This window comes from Conger conger, chromosome 11 (assembly GCF_963514075.1).
Source record: "Conger conger chromosome 11, fConCon1.1, whole genome shotgun sequence".
Lineage (NCBI taxonomy): Eukaryota > Metazoa > Chordata > Actinopteri > Anguilliformes > Congridae > Conger > Conger conger.
Window position 1 is genome coordinate 16636125 of NC_083770.1, and position 25964 is coordinate 16662088.

General features: G+C 46.1%; 1 protein-coding gene across 2 annotated transcripts in view; it reads left to right on the forward strand.

Annotated features, from left to right (window-relative positions):
- The window catches only part of msh3 (mutS homolog 3 (E. coli)), a 54117-nt gene that overhangs the window by 7709 nt on the left and 20444 nt on the right, over nucleotides 1-25964 (forward strand). For both annotated transcript variants that reach the window (XM_061261747.1, XM_061261746.1), the window contains exons 9-19: nucleotides 6535-6665; nucleotides 8516-8630; nucleotides 9810-9894; nucleotides 10775-10884; nucleotides 11249-11381; nucleotides 14875-15062; nucleotides 15786-15954; nucleotides 18080-18144; nucleotides 19022-19138; nucleotides 19785-19892; nucleotides 23526-23640. In XM_061261747.1, coding sequence (XP_061117731.1) covers nucleotides 6535-6665; nucleotides 8516-8630; nucleotides 9810-9894; nucleotides 10775-10884; nucleotides 11249-11381; nucleotides 14875-15062; nucleotides 15786-15954; nucleotides 18080-18144; nucleotides 19022-19138; nucleotides 19785-19892; nucleotides 23526-23640 — 1336 coding nt within the window. The remainder of the gene's footprint in view (nucleotides 1-6534; nucleotides 6666-8515; nucleotides 8631-9809; nucleotides 9895-10774; nucleotides 10885-11248; nucleotides 11382-14874; nucleotides 15063-15785; nucleotides 15955-18079; nucleotides 18145-19021; nucleotides 19139-19784; nucleotides 19893-23525; nucleotides 23641-25964) is intronic.

Here is a 25964-nt window from a genome sequence, read left to right on the forward strand (position 1 = left end):
AGTAACATTATTGCCACAAAAGGTGTGTTCAGTTCATGTGAGCTTTTCTGAATAAGTTTGTTAATGCAACACAGTGAAATGTCTTATGGCTAGAAAGGGAAAAAAACATATTTTTAGAATAAAATAAAAAAAACATGAGAGCATGAAAAAAATGTAAAATAGGAAGGAGTTTTAGTTTGATCACAAACTACCTGTGGAAAGAAATGTTTTGATGCAATGGGGATATTCTTGGCCAGGTCTGGTGCTATCGCTCATTTAAATCAAGCAGAATCACTTTGTTGTCCGATATTATGAAGAGCACCTGCTGAATTAAGGTCATGTCTTGTAGTGGAAACCAAAGGCACATTCATTCCAGCAAATTACCACACATTTACCCCCTCCCACCACCTTGCCACACTTTGGATAAGAGAATATGTCCTCTTCCTCCTCCTCTTCATCCTGCTTGACCAGGTGGACAGCATATGTATGCTACTGTGGAGGTCACTACTCAGCTCTGATATATTCAGTGATCGACTGCTGTCGGCGTGTATTTATATATTTATTTTTACTATTTATTTTTATTTTTTTACTGCTTGGCTGAAATACCCCTGCTGTGATGTTGTAGACACATTGGAGAACGGGGGTAGAGTGTTTTGAACGTGTGCTGTTTTTTTTTTTTTTTTTTTTTACATCGTTGATGTCTGCTAATGCTAATTGACGCCACATCACTCCCCTGAACCCCCGTGATATAATGGGGTTATACATGTGTTATAACACACACCTAGGTTTTTATGTGCAATAATAGCGATATATCTTCTATTTTCTTGTGCCAACCAAGTATCTTTTGCTACTCCTATTTTTCTTGGCTAATCAGCGCCAGAGCATATTTGGGATCTTGTAATGACTCGTTCCCCCACAAGAGACGCCCTTTCTTCAGCGTGAACAAAAGGTGGGGGTCCAGGCGCCGCACTAAGCTATGAATGGAGCCGCGGGAGTGGAGCGGGTGATTCATACCGCCGCTTTTCTGAACACCGCCGCTTCTGCCTCATGAATGTCATATCAGCCGCGAAAGATTAAACGCGCCAATTTCCACGCGTTTTCCTTCCCAGCTCCGGCTGAGATAAAAAAAACCCGGCTTATTATGAATTGTGTTTTTTGTAAAAGGTGAATGATTAGCTTTGTGAGCCGCGCGACCGTTTTTCTCTTCGGTGAAAGAGACGCGAGACGCGAGACGGAAGAGGGTGTATTTATTTTTTCTTCTGAAAGGATTTTTGAAAATGTACCCCGGGCTGTTTCTGAGAACAGTTTATTGCGCACGTCTTACATTTATATTACCAGTTTCAAATGATTTTTGATGCTATTGAAATGTTTTTTTTAACTCCAGTTTACAACACAATGAACTCCAGGGAAGATATTTAGAATACTGCACCAAATATGATCTGAAGTTCATGCCTCTTTCAATAGTACTTTTGTTTGTGTATATCATTTTTAGATGATTTCCGCAGAATACAGTGTGCTGACGACTGAAATTAACCATTGTGTACTGTAGTACGCACTTGGCAGAATAATCACATTATGATCACAGAATGGAATTGTTTGGACCTGCATTGAAGTCGTATCAACATGTAAGTGCTGAAAATTGACGAGTTGAAATGAAAAGATTACTGGGATTGAAATATGTGTCTGAACACAGAAGGCTGTGTTCATCTGTAGAGTTCATTTCAATAAACTGTTTTAAGTCCTAGAGCAGTGTTCCTGGGGATCTAACGTCCTGTAGGTTTTCACTTGAAACCTAACAAGCGCATCTCATTCAACAGCTAGAGCAGGGCTGCCCAACCCTGTTCCTGGAGATCTAATGTCCTGTATGTTTTCACTCGTAAGTCTCAAAACACACACCGCATTCAACACTTAGACATCTCATTGAGCCACTAAGTAGTAAAGCCAGATGTGCCAAATTGGGGTTGAAATGGAAACCTACAGGATGATTCATCTCCAGAAACAGGGTTGGTTGCCACTGTCTGAGAGAGTGAAGGATGTAAACAGGTGGTGTTGTGGTTTTCCAATGGAAAACAAAGATTCCCAGACTTTGTGTAGAATTTTTTTTTTTTTTGTTTTTGAATAATGAGGACAAGGCAGAATCTTCCAGAATATCAGACTTTATTCTCTAACAGCGATCATAAAGCCGTGGTGTCTCTGCAGAGTGACCCAAAATCGTTCAGTTACAGACAGGCTTTTATACAGTTTCCAACAGGTGTCTCTTTGCACCGCGCCACTGTGACGTCATAACACATGATCAGGATAGTCAACTCTTGATTGGTTTGGCACCAATTGTGCTTAGTTTGGCAGTATCTGGATCTAAGTGTATTTTACCAATCATGAGTTCATATATTGATTTGAACCTATCACATCGTTTACATTGATTCTCACATTAATATGGCTGAGTGCATATTAGCTACATATTACCATACAGGTATATGATGCATTACTTTTCAACTTAATATTTCCAACATTTTGATATGATGTTATTACATTTTAACTTAATATTTCCAACAGTGGGTATGTTTCAGATGAAAATGAGAAGCTGCAGTAGGATGCGTCCTGGCTCTGTCCCACAGTATCTCTGTAACTCAAATTCCAGCAAAATTCTGTTCAATTTAAGGGTCCTGCACTCGCTCCAAAGCGACTGGTCAACTGGGTAAGCTGGCCAGGGCGTAAGGGGTCAGAGGTCAGGGCACATGGCTTCTGCCAACTTCTGGTCTCAATTATTGAATTTGCTAAATAATATCTTGAGCAGAAATTTATGTATGGACCAGCTACAGCCCCAGACTGCTAGTGTATCCTAAAGAGTGTAGTGTACAGGAGTGAACCAACATAATTTATAGAGCTGTCAGAAAAATAAATTAACGTAATTGGTTTGGAACAGAAACCAGCTCGCAGACCGGTCCTCCAGGACTGGAGTTGTGCACCCCTGCTGTACCGTCTGAAGATTTTATCTGAGTAGGAGGTAAACGCATAGCTCAGGCCACCTCAGCATTCAGGCTCCAGGGAATCCAGGGCTTCGGCTTTTAATTAAAACACAGAGATATGCTCTTTGAACTGCGATTTGGACTTTAATTTTCTCTGCCACTGGGAGAGTATGGAGGGTGGACAGGGGTGAAATCGTTTTAATGTAATGTTTTAAAAATGACTGCTTTTTAGCTTCAAGCTCTCTTCTCTCTTGTGTTTCTCCACAGGTTGTTGTGGAAATGATGTAGGCTTATTTCATCATTTTTTGTATATATTTTCCTGTGCTTCCTGACAATGCTAATGGGCATTGGGTAATATATTTGGAAAGTAATCCCATTTTTGTTCTTTTATGGAATTTTAATTAAATTTTCCTTACATTAATTGACGTTGGTTGATCAGTTAAATAAACATTTGGCCTGTTCGCTTACCCTCTCACTGAATAATAATGCGTAAATTAAAGTAATATTTTAGCTCAAGGCATTTTGAATGGGAGAATAAACCTGTTGTTTGGACACTTTGTGGTCATCATGGGAAATAAAGTTTGACGTTGAGCCGTAATGGATGCTTGTTGAGCCGTTCTCTCTTTTTCAGTAAGCTGTGATTTCTGGGAACTCGGAGGTCTACTGGGTGCGAGAGCAGGCGTATTGGCACTGGGCTGATTAATTCTGTAGGGGACAGTGTGTGTGTGTGTGCGTGTGCGTGTGCGTGTGCGCGTGCGCGTGGGCGAGCGCGTGTGTGTGTGTTTATCTCTTGCACTCGCTCTCTCTCTCTCTGTATATCTGCCTCCCACTCTTTTCTCTAATGCTGTCATTCATCTGTTCCTCTCTTTGTTCAGCTGTCTCTCCATGTTCTCCCTCAGTTTCTTGCTCTACAGCCCACAGGTTGAGCTGTGAATCCCTTGTGTGTTCTGAGTGTAACTACCGCTGGGCTAGTCACCAGTCAGCCTCTAGGTGTGTGCCTGTAGGCGGGGCGACTGCTGTCTGCGGGGCCTTCAGTCCAGGCTGTCTCTGTCTGGGTTCCCTATCCCCCATTCCATCATCACAACCGTTAAAATAACCATTTAATTTTTCATTGTTCGGCAGTGCAGAATACGGGGACTGTCTGAGTAGGGATGTGGCAAATCATCAGTTTTTGTAACTGGTTACCATCCCATTTTTTTAATGGTTAACCGGTTAACCGATACTGCTTATGACCGCTAGGGGTTGTATCTGTTTTTTTTAAACTGGATTACTGAGAAATTAAATTGCATTTTCAAACTTTATTTTGTGTGTGTATGTGTCCGTGTGTTTGAATTTGTGTGTCAATGAATAAACACGGATGAAGAACGCCATAGAATAAGCCATAAGTGAACGAAGAGCTACAGATTTAAAACACTATACTACTGTAGCATTCAATTCCATGCAGTGTTTGCATTCTTCTCCTCTGAAATGGCTGCAGATTGCTTGCTTGTGGATTGAATGTAAACAGCGTATTGTAATATTTTGTGCAACATTTGTCCAATGATGTATTGCTTTGTTTATTTTTATGTAGATATAGCATAGTGGAAAGCTAAGTTCAGTTTGCAGGTAGTTTGAATTTGCGTGTCAACAAATAAACACGGATCTTCTGTGAACCTTAAGAAATGACATAACGTTACAATAAGCCATGAGTCAACAGCTACAGAAATTCTTTGATACTGTGGCATTCAATTTCCTGTGGTGTTTGCATTTTAAACCCCCTGAAATAGCCAGATTGCTTGCTCGAACTACTGAAGCTTGTCGATTGCTTATAGTTTATAACCGCAATAATATGCCTGGCGATGAACGTGCATTTAATTAAACTGAGCTTATTATTTCACCTTCAGAAAATAACTAACGGTTATCGGTTACGTGTTTGTTTTATTGTCATGGAGACAGGACTCTGCATGTGAAGGTCGTGGACGAAGGTTGCCATGCACGGATTCTCTGAGAGGGGTGGTGGTAGCCGCAGGCTATTGGCTCGCAGTTAGACGACCGCAAAACCACATCAGCCCTAGAGGGCCGACTACACCTGCAAGGTCTCCAAGCAACGCACTCATTGTTGTTGCTAGGCAGGTTGGTAATTAGTACCTCAGAGGTCCTGGTAACTCCACTGAGCCTCGTTCACCCAGAGGTTGTCTGACGTGCCAGAAAAGTTTTGGGAGTTATGGCTGAACCAGTAGTGATGTCCCAGAGCCCAAAGTATGATGTCCCAGAGCCCAGAGCGGAGGTGTCCCAGAGCGGAAATGTCCCAGAGCCGTGGGTGAATCACCCTGAAACATAAACTGGGTGAATCACCTCGAATGAGTGTGCCTGCTAAAAAAAATAAACCCAACAATTACCCTACCGATTATTCTCTTCTGAGACGACGCAAGATGATAAGCTGTTTTTTCTGACGCCCTTTGAGGCAGTTCTCCTACATGCACTGAGCTGGAAAGTTTCAATTTCAGCTAAATCACCGATAATTGAATCTCTAATGGGCAGTCTAAAGTCATTATGTTACATTACATTACAGTCATTTATTTTTCCATGTTACTTTTTTACCAATTCTCCGTAATGGGCAGAATTGCAATTCTGCTACTCGCGTCTCAGTAACTTTGAGTTATTCTTATTTCTTTATTCATTTAGCCGAATTAAGAAATGAAATGGAACAGAAACGATGAAAGTGCAGTTTGGACGAGGCGGTTTCCGGCACGTTCCTCGGTCAGAAGCGGCGCTCTGGGCACTGTAGGCGGCGTCGTCGGCGCTGATGGGTACGATTTGTCCCCGCGAAAGCCACGAGGCCTCTCTGTGTGTCAGCTGACTGACTCAGTGCCTGCGTCCGAGCCGTCAAGCCGTGCGATTCTCATACCGCCTCGCCTCGGAAACTTCGTTATCGTCCCTAAGAGAGCAGTGGAGATTTGAGACCACGGATTCGGTTGCTGCCGCTGAGCGATAAAATATGATTAACAGGAGCGGACAGCGGATGCTGAAACACTAAGCTGGGGAGTCTGTCATTTCGCCCTGATCGTAAATTAAATGGGCCTAATGAGATACAATAACGAGGGCCTACTGCTACTGCGGGAGTGTGTTGGCTCAGGGAATGTGGTTTGTGTGTGTGTGTGTGTGTGTGTGTGTGTGTGTGTGTACGCGCACATGCACACGTGTTTGTGGGCATTCGTGTGCGTCTGTGGCGGGAAACGATCACTGCTTTCCCGTAAGCCACGTACCTGCTGGCGTCGCCCCAGCAACCGGATGGAGAGCTGACTGGAGTCCTTGAAAACGGGGCAGTGCTGGAATGGAGAAACAGAAAGAGCGTGTGTGCACGTGTCAGTGCGCCCGTGTTGTTGTTTATTAAAAATAAAACTGAATTAACTAAATAAATATAGCTTCAGTTATAAAATGGCCCATTAGATATAGCAGCTGATGGCTAGAACGCCACACGCCACTGTGTCCTTTGTTAAAACTGAAGCACTAAAACTGACATGAAGCAAAGAAAGGCTCAGCTTCAGGAAGAAACCTTTCTCCCAGTTGTCAATAACATTATTCTCTTCTCCCAATTCTCTTGTTCCAGCGTGCAGGCTGACGACCGCATCCGCATGGAGAGTCTGGACGGCTCGCGGTTCGAGTTCGCCACCGCGCTGCGGACCGTCACGGACTTCTACTCCGACACGTCGCGGCAGAAGGCCGGGGAGGCCGACGAAGGTGCGCACATAGGTCCCGTCGTCTCCGTCGTCTCCATGGCGATATGCGTGTCCGGGCTGGGTGGGTTCATCAGGAGTGCGGTCGGTTGATTGGTGGGGTGTGACATGACCTAACGTGGTGGCACGGCCCCGTAATTAAAAAGTCCTGATGAATTTTCTCTGAGGTGGAAGGAGGGGACTGGAGGGAGGATTCGGGGATTCAGGGATTCATGTCTTCGGACAGACCGCAATGTGTGTGTGTGTGTGTGTATGTATGCGTGTATGCATGTGTTTGCATGTGTGTTCGTTTGTGTGTGTACACATCTGTATATGTTTTGTTTGTGTATGTGTACCCATATGTTTCTATGTGTGCATGAGTGTGTGTCCGTGTGTCCGTGTGTGTGTGTCTGTGTGTGTGTGCATGGGAGTTTATTTGCATGTGTGCATATCCGTACATGTTTTGTGTGTGTATGTGTCCGTGTGTGTGTGTATGTGTCTGTTTGTGTGTGCATGAATGTGTGTGTATGTGTGTGATCAAGGGGGGGGGGCTTCATTGACAGTTATTCTCTGGATACTGCACCGATGTTAAAAGAAAAAGACAGAAAACGGCTTCTTATTAAAATTACATTAGCAGACCTGTCACACCATGCATGGTGACTGAGCCAGATGGTTCGTTCATAAACAAGTCCGACTTATCTCAGGAAATCAATATTTCAGGCAGTGCCTCTGAGCAGGAGCTTGGTGTGTTGGTGTGTGAGATTCGTCTGGTCTGTGTCGGTTTGCGAAATGAATCTTACATGAGAGACTGCATGTGAGAGTCACTGTTTTACTTTGGACTCACCAGTTATGGCACTCCGGGTACTGCTACACCAGTGTCAGTCGTGTATATTACAGTCCATACAGGGGAGATGTAGTGCCCCCGGTGGACAGCTGCATCTCCTGCAGGTGGACTGGCCTCCTGTGCTGGCCTGGCGTGTTCTGAGGAGAACACACACGCCCTCGGTCTCGCCCACACTGGCTGCTCAGCACTCGCAGGTCTTCTTCTGTGGTGGGCCTTCTGATGTCACCGTTTCCGGTAATTGGCAGGGGCGTGTAAAAAAAATAAATAAAATAAAAATAAAAAAGCACTGTCGTCACCGTGACTATTTGCCGACATCCGTCTTTCATCCTTTCAGCCTTTGTTTGTTTCTTCTGTAATGAAGGAGGTTGTGTGAGCGAGCCCTGGCTGTCTCTGTGTGCGTGTCGTAGGAGATGTTCTCAGACCGCCGCGTCCTTCTGAACGCCACGTGTGATGCAGGAAACAGGCTTAATTACGCACCCTCCCCGCTCCCACCTACCCACCCACCCACTCTCCTGTCTGCTAATCTAATCTAACGTGTCCAAATGGAATCTTGGCTTCGGAGACTTTGGAATGCCGATTCCCCGGCCTGCAAAGGCCTGGTGATGTCACTCGGCCTTTTGTCTCCGCCTCCCCGCCGAACGACCCCCCCCTCCTCACCTAGCCATCGGTTTTGTTTCCCTGGTGACACCCTGGGGAAGGATGCCATTCAGGCGTGTGTGAGAAGGCCTTGACTGGGAAGACTGTGCATTCAGTCAGGTGGAGAGGGGGAAAAAAAGCACTGTCTGTCCATTCAGAATCTTGCACTAGGATCTCATTATTTTACCAATGAAACTCTGAACTTCTAACATGGGGAATGAGCATGAGCAAAAGAATGTTACATGATTCTCTATCCAGGTGATGTGAAGCTGGTGGTTACTCCGAAAATATGTAATATGCTTCTCATTGCGTGTATGTGTGTGTGCATGTGTGTGCGTGTGTGTATGTGTGCACGTGTGTGCGTGTGTGTGTGTTTCTGCTTTTCTCATCCTCAGATTCCCACTCCCTCTCCAGTATCATCAGTTTGGAGACCCCAGTGATCTGCTGCCTGGGCCCAGTGATCCAGTACCTGACAGAGTTTAACCTGCAAAGGGTGCTAACAAGCCCCAGGTACCTGAGTGTAACCTGCGGAGAGTCTGTGCCATCCCGGTCATTATGAAGAAAGCAGAGTTTTTAAATTCATGCTCAAGCGAAGCTCTAAGTACTGCGCTGATAGCCCTGTGGGTGGCTTTCCAGGCCCTGCTTATCACAGATTGATGCGTTGCCGTGAAAGCTGGCCCTGGTGACAGAGCCTGAAACGCGGCGTAATTAAAGCCTTCCTCTGCCGAAGTCATTAGCGTCCGAACCTCGCAGGCCTCCAGACCTTTTTTTAATTATCACTTTTCATTTGAGGGCGTAACTCGATAATGAGCACGGCTCCCTTATGCAGCCAGGACGAAGACTCTCCGTCACAAAGGTATCTGCGCTGAGAGGCACCAAGGAGATTAAAAAATGGTTCTGATTGGAAAAAGTTATTACAATGGTTTTTTTTGGTTTTGTTTTTCCGTTTGGATACCCCCTGAGCCAAATTCGCTACAAATGAAAATTCACTAAATGCCTTGTTTTTGTATGTTTTTGGGGGACTTTGTTGTATCAGAAGGGAAAAAAGAACAACTCCTCACTTGAATTTCTGCAGTCAAGGAGGAACGGCATTATGGGAGTGTTTTGGGATCCATTCACACGTTTAAATGAAGTAATTTAGCGCATACTCAGTCAGGTGAAGCTGCTGCTCGGGACTGTATGCTGTACAAAGAGCGCTAACGTTAACCGCTGCGTTCTAACGGATATAAATGATGTTGTTCTTCTCACAGAACGTATCACGCATGTTCCTTTGTTAGGTTTTAGAATGGGTTTATGGGCTGCGTTTGAAAACCGCATACTTGGCGTACTACTCGTCCTAAATTTCAAAGAAGACCTGTCTTAAATTTAGTAGTATGCGGTTTTGAACGCTGCCATGGTTTGTTGGCCAAAAGCAGGGTTGCCATGACGGCCATGACTTCCTTCATGTTCCGGCCTTCCACCAATGAATGACCCCGAAGGCATCGGAACATAATTGTGTGCAATGAGGCCCACCCCCATTTAAAAGGGCAGTGCCCTTAAATGGGTGGCTGTGTAAAAGTGTAAAACGGGGGGGTGCGTAAAATCGGTGACTGTGTAAAATGGGTGGGTGTGTACAACTAAAATGGGTGGGTTGGCCGCTGACCTCCTAAAATGGCCACTGACCTCTTGCTTTCCTCTCGCTGCGTTCAGCTCCTTCAAACGGCTCTCCTGTGAGGCCGACTGTATGGCTCTCAGCGCCACCACCATGAGGAACCTGGAGATCCTCTGCAACCAGGTGAGGGGGCGCGGGGACACATTTAAAAAGCCCACCACTCGGCCCTCTCTAAAATGGCGGTTCTCAATCTTATCCAGAAAGGGTTCTTTCTAATCGAGGTCCATAGCAAAAGTCCTCTTATGTGGTTAATTAGTAGAATCAGGTGTGGTACTGCATGGTTGGAACGAAAGTCTTTGCTCTTAAACTACGGCTACCATCTTGGATTGTGCTCCTGTGTACTACTGCATTCTTCCTGTCCTCCGTACTTTTTACAATTCTGTTTCCGGTTGCTAACATTTTTATGCTGTCTGTGTTGCTATGCTAGCGTTGAATGTTCTGTCCCTAGTCAAACACCCTCATAAATATTCAGATGGAATACCAGAACATTGTGAGCCTTTAAACGCTAAGAATAGGGAGCTGACCGTATGGACCGTGTGTAGACAATCTGTGCTGATGATGTCATTCGATGTCATTCGTACCCTATCCACTATCCTATCCTATGCTCATTCTTGCACTCTTGATTATGCATGCATTTGAACAAATATGCAAATCCTATTGAGTAATAGATACAATATAGAGAAATGGAGAATAAAAGATATTGTGTAGACTGAAGTTATACGTATTTGATGTAAATATATGTATGTAGATACAGGGAGGTAGATCTGTGCTCCCTGTAGCCATGAAGAATTGTGAATGAACGGTTTCCTAGGTGACGGGAATGCTCTTGGAGAGTTTTGCGGGTGATTTAGCCATGTCGCGTTTCATGATCATACCGAGTGTACAGCGATTTCCTTTGGATTCTGTGTGCTCAGTTAAAGCCCATGCTTCCCCATTAGCCTGTCTGTGCCCGTGGTCAGTAGGGGGATTGTGGGTAGGGAGTGACGATGGTCTCTGTTGGCAGACTGATGGGAAGATGAAGGGCAGCTTGCTGTGGGTGCTCGATCACACCCAGACCCCGTTTGGCCGCAGACTGATGAAGAAGTGGGTGTCCCAGCCCCTGAAGTCGGCCACGTGAGTCTGTACTTACTGTCTGTACTGCCGTCTGTACTCCCGTCTGTACTACTGCCACTGTGGTGTGATGTAATGTGTATTTGCCCCCTTCCTGATTTCCTCTCTTATTGCATATTTGTCACACGGATTGGTTTTTACATTACATTACATTTCAGGCAGATGTTCCTATCCAGAGTGAGCTACAATAAAGTGCAAAAGTTTTGGATCTTTAGACAAAATATTATATTAGACAAAGCAAACCTGAGTGAACTCAATATTAGTTATTTTAATTATTTCATTTGTATGTGTATGTGGTACATTCCCCCCCGTGTCTGTGTTTGGTACATCCCCATGCTGAGTCAGGGCTCCTCCCCTCTCCCCTCAGGGAGATCCGGGCGCGGCAGGACGCCGTCGCCGAAATCCTGTCCTCCGAATCTAGCGCCCTGCCCTCGGTCCGGGGGCTTCTGAGACGCCTGCCCGACCTGGAGAGGGGCATCTGCAGCATTTACCACAAGAAGGTACAGCTGGTGCGGCGCAACGTTCACACAACGTTCACACAACATTCACATGACATTCACACAACATTCACGCCACGTTCACACAACATTCACACAACATTCATGCCACGTTCGCACAACGGTCACAAAACATTCACACATTCACGTTCGCAGACCGTTTCCGTAACGTCAGACCTGGATTCAAATACTTTCCTGTGCTCGATTGATCATGCCTGGCACAATTGAGCCAACCAAGAGGACCAACCAGAAGGCTGAGTTTTTAGAGTATTTCATAGGCTCCAATAAACCAGACAAGCTCAGTAAAGTTTAGAAAATGATGTGAATCCCAAACAATTATGTATTTGACCCTGGTCTGCGCAATGCTGCAGAGGTGACAAGCAAAACACAGTGGTGCGGTTTAATGCGGAGGTTAAAAACACCAGCAGCCCCCATTCCCCCTCTCCAGGGGAACTGGCGGTGTGGAAACCCCACTGGGAAACTGCCACTCGCGGTTATTCCCAGTAAAAGCAACCAGTACGCTACACGTAGATGCTCTCAGCAGACAACAGGGAAGCCGAACTGAAGGTAACAGCGATCGGTGTTCACTCAGTCGCTCATTGTGTGGACTTGGCAACACGTGGATCCTCTCATCAGACAGGAAGCAGAGCGAATGGAAAGTAACAGTGATCAATGTTCACTCAGGCGCTCATCGTGCTTGTCATGGTTCTCAGAGGCATCAGGCATCGGTGACTAGCAAAAGATGATCTTCCTCATTTAATTTATCTGGCTTCACTCATTGACTTCCCGCTGACAATGTTTCAACAGAAAGCAGCCTAATGACTCCCGTAGATATTCTGATCCCGGTGTTAATGTGCGTCATCCGCAATGACCCAAAGCTCCACATGTTCAGGTCTAATGTCTAATGGCAAGTCGGCGTCCGTTTTATTTCTTTGGAGGAGTGTATGATGTTGGGTGATTTTTTGAGAGCGAGGGAGGGGTCACTGTCTGTGTGAGTCCTTTTATGTTTTCTCATTTCTGGAATCAAGGCTGTTTGAGAGGATGACTGCAATCAGGAGCCTGATGGAAAAAAAACTTTTTTCAGCCCAACATAATTTTTTTTTCTCATTTTTTTTTTTTAAACCCTTCAGTGCAGTATCCTCCGGCTTTGTTTTTGAAGGCCGGCCTTTGAAATATCAGCTTCCTCAGATCTGTTGGGGTGACATGAGGTAGGGCGAAGAACCGGAGAGAATATTCGCCGTCCGCTTGAAGCGCTGCGTTTCCTTTGAAGCTGGGTGGCGCACGCTAATGTAACCCCACACCTGGCTCTCCCAACTCGACCAGGCCGGGCAGACGTCCAAACTCTCACTCCCAGTACACAGGATTAGCATATTCAGTGCCTCTCAGCTGATTCAATAAAGGAACCGGGAGGTAATGTAGAGTGAGCTTATTGGTGTGATGTTAGTAAGTTTACACCTGCTGAAGGGGACAGTGGACAGCAACGAGTCCTTCAGAGAAGTTCCCGCCCGTTTCCAGGCGGACATTTTGAAAGAGAGAAAGCTTGAAAGATTTCCCATGAGATTCTACAAATTTGTGTTTAAATCTTGTGCTTTTTCGATCAACATGGCTTTGTTGTTTAGGCAAATCAGGTTTTGAACTGAGTTTAGTATATTAGTTATGTTATGAGACGGTACAGACTTTTTTCAATGAAAATTTCAATTTCGTGTAAAGTTAACCCATGACACTGACATTATATAGGTATACAGTACGTGGGTTTAAATTTTATTTGTACACCTCAATTTCACACACGCACACACACACACACAAACACAAACACTTGGGGTTTAGAGCAGGAAACTTGTCCGTTTGATTAAAATAATCCATCATCTTGTTTGTCCAAAGCTTTGATTTGACTGGCAGGTTTTTCTAGGTACAGTTGTAACCTAATCCCACTAATGCCTCCTGATTATGATTCTGTTTATCTTCATCCTGTGCTTTTATTATAGTTCATCTCTCCGTTTGTGTGTAAAGTAGCTGATTACACCGCAGGCTTTGTTGCCGAAAGGATTAATTTGGGGGGGCGATAATCCCCACCGTCTCCGGGGCCCAAAGTCTGCCGTTCATTACGCGTCGCGTTAGACCGCGATGCAACCTCAATCTGCGACTGTCACCCCTGCGCTCGGGGAGAATGAGAGGATACCTGCGGCTTCCCGTTTCATCTGCACGACGCGGTCACACGTCCCCCCCCGCTAACGCCCCCGTGCCCCTCCGCATTTACCCGCCGCGGAGACGGACGCTCTTTTTAACGGGTTCTCATTTGCCGGGAAGCGGCGAGCGAGGGGAACCGTTCGTGAGTAATGAAATGTTTCGTGACCGTCTGACCTTTTTCCCCCTCTTTGGAACACGTTGTTTCTTCTCTGAGAACCGCACGCGGGGTGGAATGGTACGGCGGCGGTCGGCACGGTAACCGTGCGCGGGTAGATGGGAAGGCTCGTCTGCGCCTGCATGATAATGGAAAACAGAAAGCCCTCTTCTCCGCGTTTAGCGTTGCCGCTTGTGATGAATTGATAGCTGAGAAATAACAAGATGCTAGCGTGAGCATCACTGCCTGGGTAAATAATGTTCCCCTGATAACAAGGCACACTCGAGAGGAAGGTGGTGGAGGGGACTGTAATTCTTGCTATTGATTGCAGAACAGATTGCTGTACAGCAGTCTTGGGGGGAAAAAATAATTGCTTTTCTTCTGAAATTTGAGTCTGTTTGCATGGAACAGGATCAAGATTTCAACCACCTCATCGGCATTGCAATGTTGCACTTCCCTGTAGCAGGCTAGCCCTTTGAAGGCGACATTAAGTCAAAAGTATCTATGGAAGCTATGAGCAGTAAATACCTCATACATCCCAGAACAGAAAGTATTGAGTCAAATTAACTAATGCTTTCATTTGTGTTGTATGATGCATGATTCCTTTAGAAATGGTTAATTACTTAATTAACCTCTAAGTGCTCTAAGGTGTGAGGTCACAAATGTGTTCTGAACTGAACATTCTAATGCTGATGTAATGATGAGAACTGGCAGATGAAGGCAATGGAGTTCTAGAACACTGACTCCATGAAAAAAGGGTTAAATTTAGGATTGACTGGTGACATCAGCGGGGTCCTGCTTGCTGAAGTTGTGGAAAATGAAGAGTTCAAAGAGACTGGGCTAAGTCAGCACAGCATAAAAATAAGTTAACTAAATGAAGAACTAAAACATGTTTTCAACAAACTAGATTGAAGAATAGATTAACACACAAGGGTTTCCATTATAAGAAGCACATGTGTGTGCCTAATTCTGTTGATGTGTTTTTGACTGGATCTGGGAAATGTGGTCTGGCTTGTCATGTTTAGAGCGGTCAGAACATTTTTGAGCGTCTTAGGTTTCAGTTAAAAATACGCGCGGTCCTGGTTTTTTTTGCCATGCGTGACATGTTGGTGCTTTTTCGACCGCGTTTGGGCTGACACGTCATGCTTGTTACAGTGTTCCACTCAGGAGTTCTACCTCATCGCCAGCGCCCTGTCCCGCCTGGGGGCGGAGCTACAGGCCCTGGTTCCCGCCGTCCAATCGCAGCTGAGCTCCGCCCACCTGAAAGAGCTGCTGGTGGACCTTCCCCGGCTGCTGGCCCCTGCGCAAGGCTTTCTGAGCGTGCTCAATGAGAGAGCGGCCAAGTGAGTGACTCCAAGCCCCACAATGCCCTGTTTCCGTGGGGAGAGGCAATTTCCTTCAGTTGTCCCCATGCCAGTGTTTTCCTCGTTCATAATTTGGAAGGGAAGCTCCTCTGTGTTCACTTTACCATGTTGTTATTCCCATGATTTACCATTATTATTATTATTATTATTATTATTATTACTACAGTAACTGATATTATAAGGGTCCTTGCCACATGCTACTGTCTTGCAGTGGGTAGCAGACCAGGCTCAAATATGTCATTGGTTTGGATTCAAATACCTTTCTGTGTTTCTTGTTAGGGCATGGTTTTTTCACTTTTTGGGTTCTAATACACCCAGACAAGCTCAGTAAAGTAGAAAAGTAATTGAATCTAAAATAATTATGTATTTGACCCAGGGCTGGTGGGTAGCAGGATAATATAATGGACAAAGATCTGGGTTAGTAATGAATCTGCAGGTGGGACATTACATTACCATTTAGTGAGATGATTAATTTGAAAATCTGCAGGAATTTGACTAAAGGTGTGAGCAGAGTGTGAAATGATATCACTATTGTGTTGGTCAGACTTGTTACGAATGTAATAATGAAGGCTCTTAGGTGGACATTCCAAATTGGGGGAAAAGGGGATAAATATAAAAAGAAGAAAAAAATAACCTAATAGTGCCTTGTGACACGTTGGCTCAGGAAATTTTTTGTGATGGGCTTCTGCAATTGATCCACAGAACAGGGGACAAAACCCAGCTGTTTTCCGACCTGACGGACTTCCCGCTGATCCGGGAGAGGAAGGAGGAGATCCAGGCGGTCCTGTCCGACATCCTGGAACACCGGAGGGAGGTGCGGGTGGTGCTGAGGAACCCGTCTCTGGACTACATCACCGTTTCGGGTTTGGAGGTGAGGGCGCGGGGGAACCGGACCAGCCCGAATGTTCGGGTGAATTGTCCGTATTGTCAGGTATTCATATTCAAAAGCACAGAACTGAGAGTGTGATGGCTCAGAGTGGCACGGCAACTGTATGAAGTGTGAATTAAGGGCAGCCTGTAGCCTAGTGGCTCAGGTACATGATTGGGCCCCAGAAGGTTGGTGGTTCAAGCCCTGGTGTAGCCACGATACGGGCCGCACAGCTCTTTGGCCCTTGAGCAAGGCCCTTAACCCTGTATTGCTCCAAGGGGATTGTCCCCTGCTTAGTCCTGCTTAATCAGCTGTAAGTCGCTTTGGATAAAAATGATTATCTTTGTAAAGCATGCACACTACATTTTAATGCAAGGCCCAGGTGTATAACCTGATTTCTAGGGCTATGGTTTACCGCTATTTTTTAATGGCCTGATTGTTTAGCATGTAATTTCCAAGTTACATGTTAACTTGCATTGAAACGTTCTCTTATCCTGGCTGTATTCTGACCCAGAATTGAACCTGCAATCTCAGAGTCACCTTACAAGCCTGGTTTCCTAACCATACTACTACACTGCTCAAAATCTCTGTAACAAGTCAATGGGGTCAAGGGGTCAAGGGGACAGAGGTCACTTTTTCCTGAACGACAGCTGCGACAGGAAGTGACTTTCATATATTGTTGCTGTTCACTCTGTGTTCTGTTACATTGAGACACCTCATTAGCTGAGGAAAGCATCCATTTTATGTGCTGTTTAATGGACAGTGAAGGAAGTCTCAGTTTGAGCAGATCATGATGACAGACTATTTTGTCATGCTCTTTTATCTTTCTGTTTGCTTGGGAGTTGAAAGAACTTGAAGTTGGAAGAGTTTTTTTAGGGATCATCGAGTACCACTGTGTTTATAGCCTTAGGTTACAAACTTGGTGTGTGTGTGTGTGTGTGTGTGTGAGTGTTTCACTCGCTTTACTGACGATCTTGTGGTGGCCTGATGAAGGTATAGTTTTTCAGCGCATAATTAGATCAGAAAAACTGTAGAGATTGTCCTAGAACAGAGGCTGAGGAGGGGGTGAGATCAGACCAGAAACGAACTGAAATTGGTCCCCTAATCCCCTCCTGCCATTGGCTTCCTTTTCAAGGAGACTTTTCTATGAATAGACAAGATGAATTAAGAGGAAAAGTTTTAATGCATAGAATGAACTGAGCGACATGCCTGAAATAAATAAATGAGTTAATTTGCCAACTTGTAATAAGACTTGAATATAAGTAGCCTCTCCTGTCCTGTCCTTCACACGGACGTTAACCCTCCCAGAATTGAAGCGCTGACCTTTCTGCTGGTGGACAATCACCCATAATGCACCACAAGCTGGGAGGCTTAAGTGCGTGGCGGACGGAGGGCTGGTGGAGAGGGCTCGCTAATTTGCGGCAGGTCGATGAGTCACCGTGCGCCGGCCTGATTTAACCACTTAGGTTAGCCGCCGCGTTGTTGTCACGTCTTTTAATCAGGATGCCTTCGGACTGCGCGCTCTGACCCAACGCCACCACCTGCTCTGTCACCGGTGATGATGTGTGGATGGCGTGAAACTACCTTTCAAATGGCCTTTCCCATATTCCCACCGCACAGCGAGTTGCGGTGTAAGTCTGAGCATTCAGGTCTCAGCATTCAGGTGTCACCCCCCCCCCCAACCCATATACGCATTTCATTTTTCTTATGGCACAATTCTGAATTCAATACACAAGTGCTTCTCCCCTCCCTCTCCTTCCATCAGTCCATCTCTCTCTTTCACCCTCTGCCCCTTTTTCCTCTCCTCTCTCACGTTCACTCCATCCTTCTTTCTTGCTTTCGTTCTTTTCTGTCTTTTCCCCCTCCTCTCCCGCTTTCTCTCACTCTCACCCCCCCCCACAAAAATAACAACCATATTTCTGTGTCATTGCACAGTGTAAATTTCACAGTTTTCACAAATACATGGACAGAGGACGTTTTATAGAGCGCATTGACAGGATCAACTAGATCAGTATGTCAGCGCTGGATGTGGTGGCCAGACTCCTGGGGGATGCTTTGTGTTGTTGACGTGTCGCCACCGTGTAGCCGTCATGTTCTCACTCTCTCTCCCCTCCCGCTCTCCCCACAGTTCCTCATCGAGGTGAAGAACTCGTTGTCATCCACCGTTCCCTCTGATTGGGTAAAAGTCAGCAGGTGGGTGTGGAACCTTGGGGGGAAATCCAGAATGTTTTGACGCTTTAATTTCAGCTATAGCCGCAGGCTAGCGTCGAGGGGCTAGCTCAGGCCTCATATAGAGAAGAGACATAATCAACATTTCCTTAGAAAATGCCATGGGGAATGCCACTCATTTAAACCGTAGCTTGTTATTGGCTGAACAGATATAATTGACTAATAATAATTGAATGTAATAAAATCACCAATAAATTCAGTAAAACAAGATGTCTGCTCATTGGCAGGTCTCCTGTTCGGATGTGTATTGAAGGTAAACGCTTTGTATGATGGTTCTCAGGAGGATAAAAGGTTCGTCAGCAGGATTACTGCTGTTTGCCGAGAGCCACTGGTCTCTCTCTCCCCTCCGTATTCATTCATCTCAAGGCCGTCAGTAGAATGGGAGGGAGGAGAGGAAGAGAGTGAGTGAGAAAGTAATAATAGAGCTTAAAGCTGGCTGTTCTACTCGCTCTCAGAGAGATGAACTGTGAACTTCCCTCCCCCTGGTTCTCTTACATCACTCTCTCTCTCCCGCCTTCCATACCTCTCCCTCTGCTTTCTTCTTCTCTTTCTCTCTCTCTCCTTCTCTCCCCCTTCCACTCTTTCTCTCCCTCTCCCCCTCTCTGTCTCTCTCCCCCCTCCCTCTCACTCTCTCCCTCTCTCTCTTTCTCCCTTCCTCTCCCCCTCTCCCTCTCCCTCTCTCCCTCCCTCCCTCTCATCTCCTACTCTCTCTCCCTCCTTCTCTCCCTCTCTCGTTCTCTCTCTCTCCCTCCCTCTCTCCCTCTCTCCCTCCCTCCTTCTCTCTCTCCCTCCCTCTCTCCCTCTCTCCCTCCCTCCTTCTCTCTCTCTCCCTCTCTCTCAGTACGAAGGCAGTGGGCCGGTACCACTCCCCACTCATCGTAGAGAGACACAGACGGCTTCTCCAGCTCAGAGAGCAGCTGGTCATCGACTGTGGCCGGGAGTGGACCAACTTCCTGCAGTACGTACCCAACTTCCTGTGTTACGTACCCAACTTCCTGTGTTACGTACCCAACTTCCTGTGTTACCCGGACACGCCCGCCTCCTATTTGAGGGACGGGAACAGCACCGCCAAGTTCCAAAATTAAGGTGTCAGAGCATAGCACTTTGTTTAGCCATATTGTACAAAAGTCTTTACACTACTTCTTGAATATTATTTGTTTCTGCTACCAGTGTTAGTGGGGTCTTTGGTTTTTTACTCTTGTGTGTGTTTTTCAGGGTACTCTCTGCTTGGTGTTAAACCGGATAAGGGTTGGGTAAAAAAAGTGGTCATTGTTTAAACTCAGTTTATGGAAAGCTCTGTATGTACAGTATTGTACTGTGACACATTTACAGCAAAAACGATTACCGCATTCCCTCTGGCCAGATTTGACCAAATCCTGGTTATTCTGTGGAAGTTGGAATTCTTTTTCACTTTCTTACGCGTTCTTTCCGATTCTTTCCATTCAGATCCATTCAAACTGCACTTTTTAGGCATCTGTCTAACCAAACTGCACTTTAGTCTACATCTAATTTAAAATGATCCCACTGCGAAGGTGATTAACGGTGTTTTTTCCCTGTCGTCCAATCAAACGAGCCGGCCAGATTTATCTTTCTTTTCCTCTTAGGCAGTTTGGAGAGCACTATCACATTATGAGGAAAGCCGTCTGTCACCTAGCAACACTCGACTGCTTCTTCTCATTGGCTGACGTGGCCAAACAAGGCAATTACTGCAGGTACGGTAATCAATACGCTCATTTGTTCTTATTTATTCTTTTTAATCTTAATTAGCACCTTTTATTCTTGTTTGTTTATTTGTTTTTTGGCAGGGCACTTCCTTTGCCATTCGATTTCTCCGTGCTTGGATGTAGATAAGACTTCCTGTGTTTCCCGAAATGTGATTACTGTAACACAGCCCAAGGCTAAACCAGCAGCTGAGATGGTTTCTCTTATTTAAGTGCCAGAAGTAAAATCTGTGAAACAGTGTGAATCCTTCGCAGCTCCTACAGGTGTGAATATCATTGTGAACGGGTGGTAGTCGGCTGTCTTACCACCATTTTGTGTAAAGTTGTCTTAGTGCTCTCTCTTCCTCGTTTTGAGATCTTTTGCTCAGACTGTGCCCTGGTGTGACCCTAAGCATGACCTCAGGACCGCATGATTTGATTGGAAAAACCTGCAACTTCACAGTCTGTAAATGGGCGGAGGTGGAATAGTTTGGAACACACTATCTGGCTTTCTGCATTTGGTAACACAAAATAAAAAATACTAAATCTGTCCTTAGTACAAAATCTCAAGCTGTTTTTTATCGAACTGTGCAAGGCGAAGGCAGCCAGCGACATCAGGAATGTCACATTTCTGACTCCAAACATGGCTGATAGCCCCTAAAACACGTCACAGAAATGAAAACCTTTTTCCTCCCTCCATCCTCGCCAAATACCTTCAGACCTGAGAACCAACCTCACAGACTTCACTGACCAAGGAGTAAGAGGGGGATGAGAGATGAGATGTAATTGGTCAGTGTGGACCTCGCCTCTCGCTCTTTCCTTCCGCACGAAGCGCTCGGCTCTCTGGGAAACCACTGAAGCTGAACAAATCTGCAATCAATCCTTATCCTCCTCCTCTTCTTCCTCCACCTCTTCCTCCCCTGAAAAGACAGGATAAGGGGGGAGCGGGGAGAAGGGGGGAGAGGGGAGGGATGAAGGGAGCGGGGGAGGGGGTGCTGGGGGCCCCAGAGGGCCCGGGCTAGGCTCCGTTTGCCAGCCCGTGTGGCCAGAACGGCAGCTCCACGGGAGGATCCAGCCTCTTGCGTAATCCCCTGCCCGGAACATTCTGTGTGGAGGAGTCGATTTGACTCGAAGACTCGAGATTTAACGCCAACAACCACCTACCCTCCCTCCCTCCCTCCCCCCCTGCTCAGCTTCTCTCTCCGCTCTTTTTTGCTCTTCTCTTTCTCTTCCATTCTCTCTCTTTCTCTCAAGGATTCAGGTATTAGAACAGTCTATATAAGCATGATAGCAAATATCTAGTGTTGCCAGAGTATTGGAATAAAAAATAATTAAATGAATAAAAAATAGTGAAAAATAAAATTTTCCTGCAGGATGCTCAATCATGCATCATGTGCACGCTATATTATTTTAAAATTTTTAAATATATTTTTATATATGTTTTGCTATTGATGGATTTCATGTTTTTAACTTTTTGAAGAACCTATGCATTTGTAAATCGCTTTGGATTAAAAGTGTCTGATAAATGAGTAAAGTGTAAAATGTAAACAGGACAATTCCGTCCTCTCCCAGGCAGTTAACCTCAACGTCAGATGATTTCTGTGTGAGTCCTGGGTTTCATCAGTGTTTGAGAGGCTATGATTTGGTACCTGTGCTTGACGGGCTATGATTTGGTACCTGTATTTGAGGGGCTGTGATTGGGTACCTGTTTCAGGGGCTGTGATTGAGCACCTGTTTGAGGGACTGTGATTGGGCACCTGTTTTGAGGGACTGTGATTGGGCAACTGTTTGAGGGACTGTGATTGGGCAACTGTTTGAGGGACTGTGATTGGGCACCTGTTTGAGGGACTATGATTGGGTACCTGTTTGAGGGACTGTGATTGGGCACCTGTTTCAGGGACTATGATTGGGTACCTGTTTGAGGGGCTGTGATTGGGCATCTGTGTTTAGTTTCTCCTCAGGCTCCAGGACATCTTGCCCTCAAAAGAAAGCATTTCATTTCCATTTATCACCAGCCTCCTGTGTTTATATAAGCACCCACATGATTTCACACAATTTAAAAAAATTATAATGATGAAAATAAATGCTTACTTGTTTGGCCACATTATCTGGAGCTGTACTGCTGGCCCTACACTCAGATTTGCATTGACTGTTATCCCACCAGTGCTGCACTTCACTCTTCTATTTCTGCCTGCGCTTAAAACCGAGTGTGTGTGTGTGCCGAGTGTGTATGCCCGCCGTGTGTGTGTGTGTGTGTGTGTGTGTGTGTGCGTGTGTGTGTGTGTGTGTGTGTGTGTGCCGAGTGTGTATGCCCGCCGTGTGTGTGTGTGTGTGTGTGTGTGTGTGTGCCGAGTGTGTGCGTGCGCAGAGTGTGTGCGTGCGCAGAGTGTGTGTGTGTGTGTGTGTGTGTGCCCGCCCGCTGTGTTTGTGTGTGTGTGTGTGTGTGTGAGCGCGCCCGCTGTGTGTGTGTGTGTGTATGTTTGCCCGCCCGCCGGGTCTGTGTGTGTGTGTGTGTGTGTGTGTGTGTGTGTGTGTGTGTGTGTGTGCGCGCGCGCCCCCGCTGTGTGTGTGTGTGTGTGTGTGTGTGTGTGTGCCCGCCCGCTGTGTGTGTGTGTGTATATGTGTGTGTGTGTGTGTGTGTGTGTGTGTGTGTGTGTGTGTGTGTGTGTGTGTGTGTGTGTGTGTGCCTGCCGGGTCTGTGTGTGTGTGTGTGTGTGTGTGTGTGTGTGTGTGTGTGCGCGCGTGCCCGCTGTGTGTGTGTGTGTGCCCGCCAGGTGTGTGTGTGTGTGTGTGTGTGTGTGTGTGTGTGTGCGTGCCCGCCGGGTGTGTGTGTGTGTGTGTGTGTGTGTGTGTGTGTGTGTGTCTGAGTGTGTGTGTGTGTGTGTGTGTGTGTGTGTGTGTGTGTGTGTCTGTGCCGAGTGTGCGCGCGCTTCGTTTGAGTCCTCGCCTGGTGTGTCGCCAGGCGGTGTGGAGTTCACACTCTTCAGGCAGTTGGCAGGAGATTGATTGCTATGGCCCCTTTGATCCCTCTCGCTGGCTGACATGAGCCGCGCCTCGGCCTGCTCCTCGACCAGCGGTGCCCGGCCGTGTGCCGCGGAGGCCCCGCAGAGTGCAGCTTTTCACCTGCTGCTTTCACAAACGAACACTCATTCACCCTGAGGAAGGGAACTGGTCGGTGAAATCAGCAGGTGTGGTGATTGGTTGGACTCGTTCCTCCGTGGCGCGTGGTTGGGCAGGGCTGTCATAGACCGTCACTCATCTGGCCTTAGTTCTGTTTCTTTTCCTTCTGATGTGATCCACTTTGTCTGTCTGGCCGCACTTATTTTTGCTGGTGACTTTCGCATGTACGTGACTTTGTACATTCATAAAATCCTGAAATGGCATGCCTGCCAGAATTAAACATCTCCACACCGGGGTCGCATCCAGGGAATCAGAACCGAATTGTAAACGGATAATACTGATGGATTATGACAAAAGTAACATTTGAGTACACCTGTTCCCATGGGTTTTTTACTGTCAAAGCATTGTTTGGGAAAACAAAAATGTTTCATGATTGATTCGAATGAGTTCTACATCGGATAATTACGACTGAGTTATTGCGTTTTTAAAAAATTGTCAAATCGTCCTCTCGTCTGTGATTTGCAGGCCGGAGGTGCTGGAGGGGGAGAGGCGGATCGTAATTCGGGAGGGGAGACACCCCGTCATCGACGTGCTGATGGGAGAACAGGACCAGTACGTTCCCAACGACACCGACCTGGAGGTGAGATACTCATGCTAATGTACCCGGTCGCTCCGCCCACTTGCAGCATACCTGAAGCCTCTGTCTTCACCTGGCTGTGTTCAGATACACCTGCAATCTCTGTCCACATTCAGCTACCAGTCCTGGCTTCTCTCGCTTAAGTACCGTGTCTTTAAAGTGTTCAACTTCACTTACCGGCCCACTCTCGAATAATAAGAATGTTAAATTGCATAAGCGGATCTTTCTGCGCGACCTGGTTTCTGCGTGCCGACTTGTGGTGCGGGGGGAGGGGGGGGGGGGGGTCGTGGGAGGAGCTGGTTGTGCCAGATACTCTCACAGTTTCTGTGGTTCAGTTATTTATTTATTTTCCCTCCTCTGAGAGCGCAGGAGAAACATCGGCCAGCCTTCCCCACCGCCTACCCGCTGCAACGCTGCGTCCATCAGCCAGGAACTCTGATTCTGCTGCTTCTTCTTCTCTTCCATTCTCCTTCTCTTTCACCAAGGCGTGCCGTGCGCCCGGGGCCAGACAGTGACTAATTCAGGTCTCTCAGTCACTCACTCACTCACTCACTCACTCACTCTCTCAGTCACTCACTCACTCACTCACTCACTCACTCACTCACTCACTCACTCACTCACTCACTCACTCACTCACTCACTCAGTCAGCCTCTCACTCACTCACTCACTCACTCATTCAGTCTCTCACTCACTCATTCATTCACTCACTCATTCATTCACTCACTCACTCACTCACTCATTCAGTCTCTCACTCACTCATTCAGTCTCTCACTCACTCACTCATTCATTCACTCATTCACTCACTCAGGGACAGTTTGCACAGAGTCTGCGCTTCGCCTGATGGCCTCTAGAGGGCGTGCCGTGGGTCACTCCAAAGCTCTCCATGCCCCCTGCCATTTTGTCTGGTTTTCTGTGTTGTACGTTTTTACTGCTGTTATAAGACAACAAGGCAGAAATCAGTAGATAAATTCAGATGTATGTAAATGATTCTGTGTAGCAGCATTATGTGGCTTTGCTTGCCGTCTGCTAACAGATGTGAAGCAGTGACCTGTGGTGGTCAGGCAGTCTGTGCTGTCCACAACATGGGCTGAATTAGCCAAATTAGCCCCTTTAGCTTTGTCGAGGGCAACGTCTTAATTAATATCACACTAATTAATGTCCTCTGCCAGCTGTCTATGATTCAAGTATGAGTATTTGTGGCTGAAATATTATCACCCCGTTGGAGTTTATTTAACAGCTTCATGTGTGTTCACCAGTTTAAATAGCCACCACTTCTGAGCCTAGTGAGTGTTAATTAATTTAGAATTTCGGATGATTCAATTAGAAACTAAATGAGTTTTTTTAGAAACTAAACCTTTTTTTAATTTTACGCATTGGCAGAGAGCATGATTTAAGCCTCCATTATGTCAGCACCGTGTCATCAGGACGGTTCGGGTTCATTGAACTATTGTCCTCTGTTCCTAAGGAGCACACTGGTGTTGAAACCTTTGAAGGTACTGACTGGTTTGCTTAACCTGGATTGCTTTGGTGAACATCCAGATGTGCAGTATAAATGGATTATGCATACATGCATAATGTAAGTTTTATAGGTCACTCTGGGTGAGAGTGTTTGCAAAAATCCTAAAGTATAGTTTTAAATGTAGAATAACCAAGGTACATAATGTGTGCTTTTTGCTGCAAATAGACACAGGCTCTGACGCACACACATGTACACAGACACACACAGACACACACACACACACACACACACACACACACACACACACACACACACGCACACACAGTCTCACACACACACACACACACACACACACACACACACTGTCAGTGCTCATTCATTTAATATCCTCTGCAGCCGAACAGAAAAAGTGTCTGGGCTTGAATTGCGTTATGTAACATTTATTTTCATCCATTGTTCCCGTTCTCATGAAATGGACTGAATGTGTGCTCTCTTACCCTGCTGTCTCCGGCGGGTCATTTCATCTTTCTGTGCTATTTCTGTGAGACGGCTTGTGCAGGCTTCACCACCATGTCCTTTACTGGAACACGTTTAAAAAGAAAAAGTTCACTATTCATTTAATAACTCAGAAAATTGGGTGTTGTGAAATGTATGTGCCCCAGTGCTCAGTGCTTTCAGAGTCAGTAATAAGCGTGAATATGCCGTAACTCATCCACACGGCTTCATTACTGCCTGTTCACAATGCAGCACCGGAGGCAGCTTCGTAAACCCAAATGCTAATTTGTCATTTAAACACACTAAAGGCTCTGTTGCAATGGCAGTTTTCAAAGTGCTTTTTTTATTATTTAAATGTGTTGAGTGCTCTGT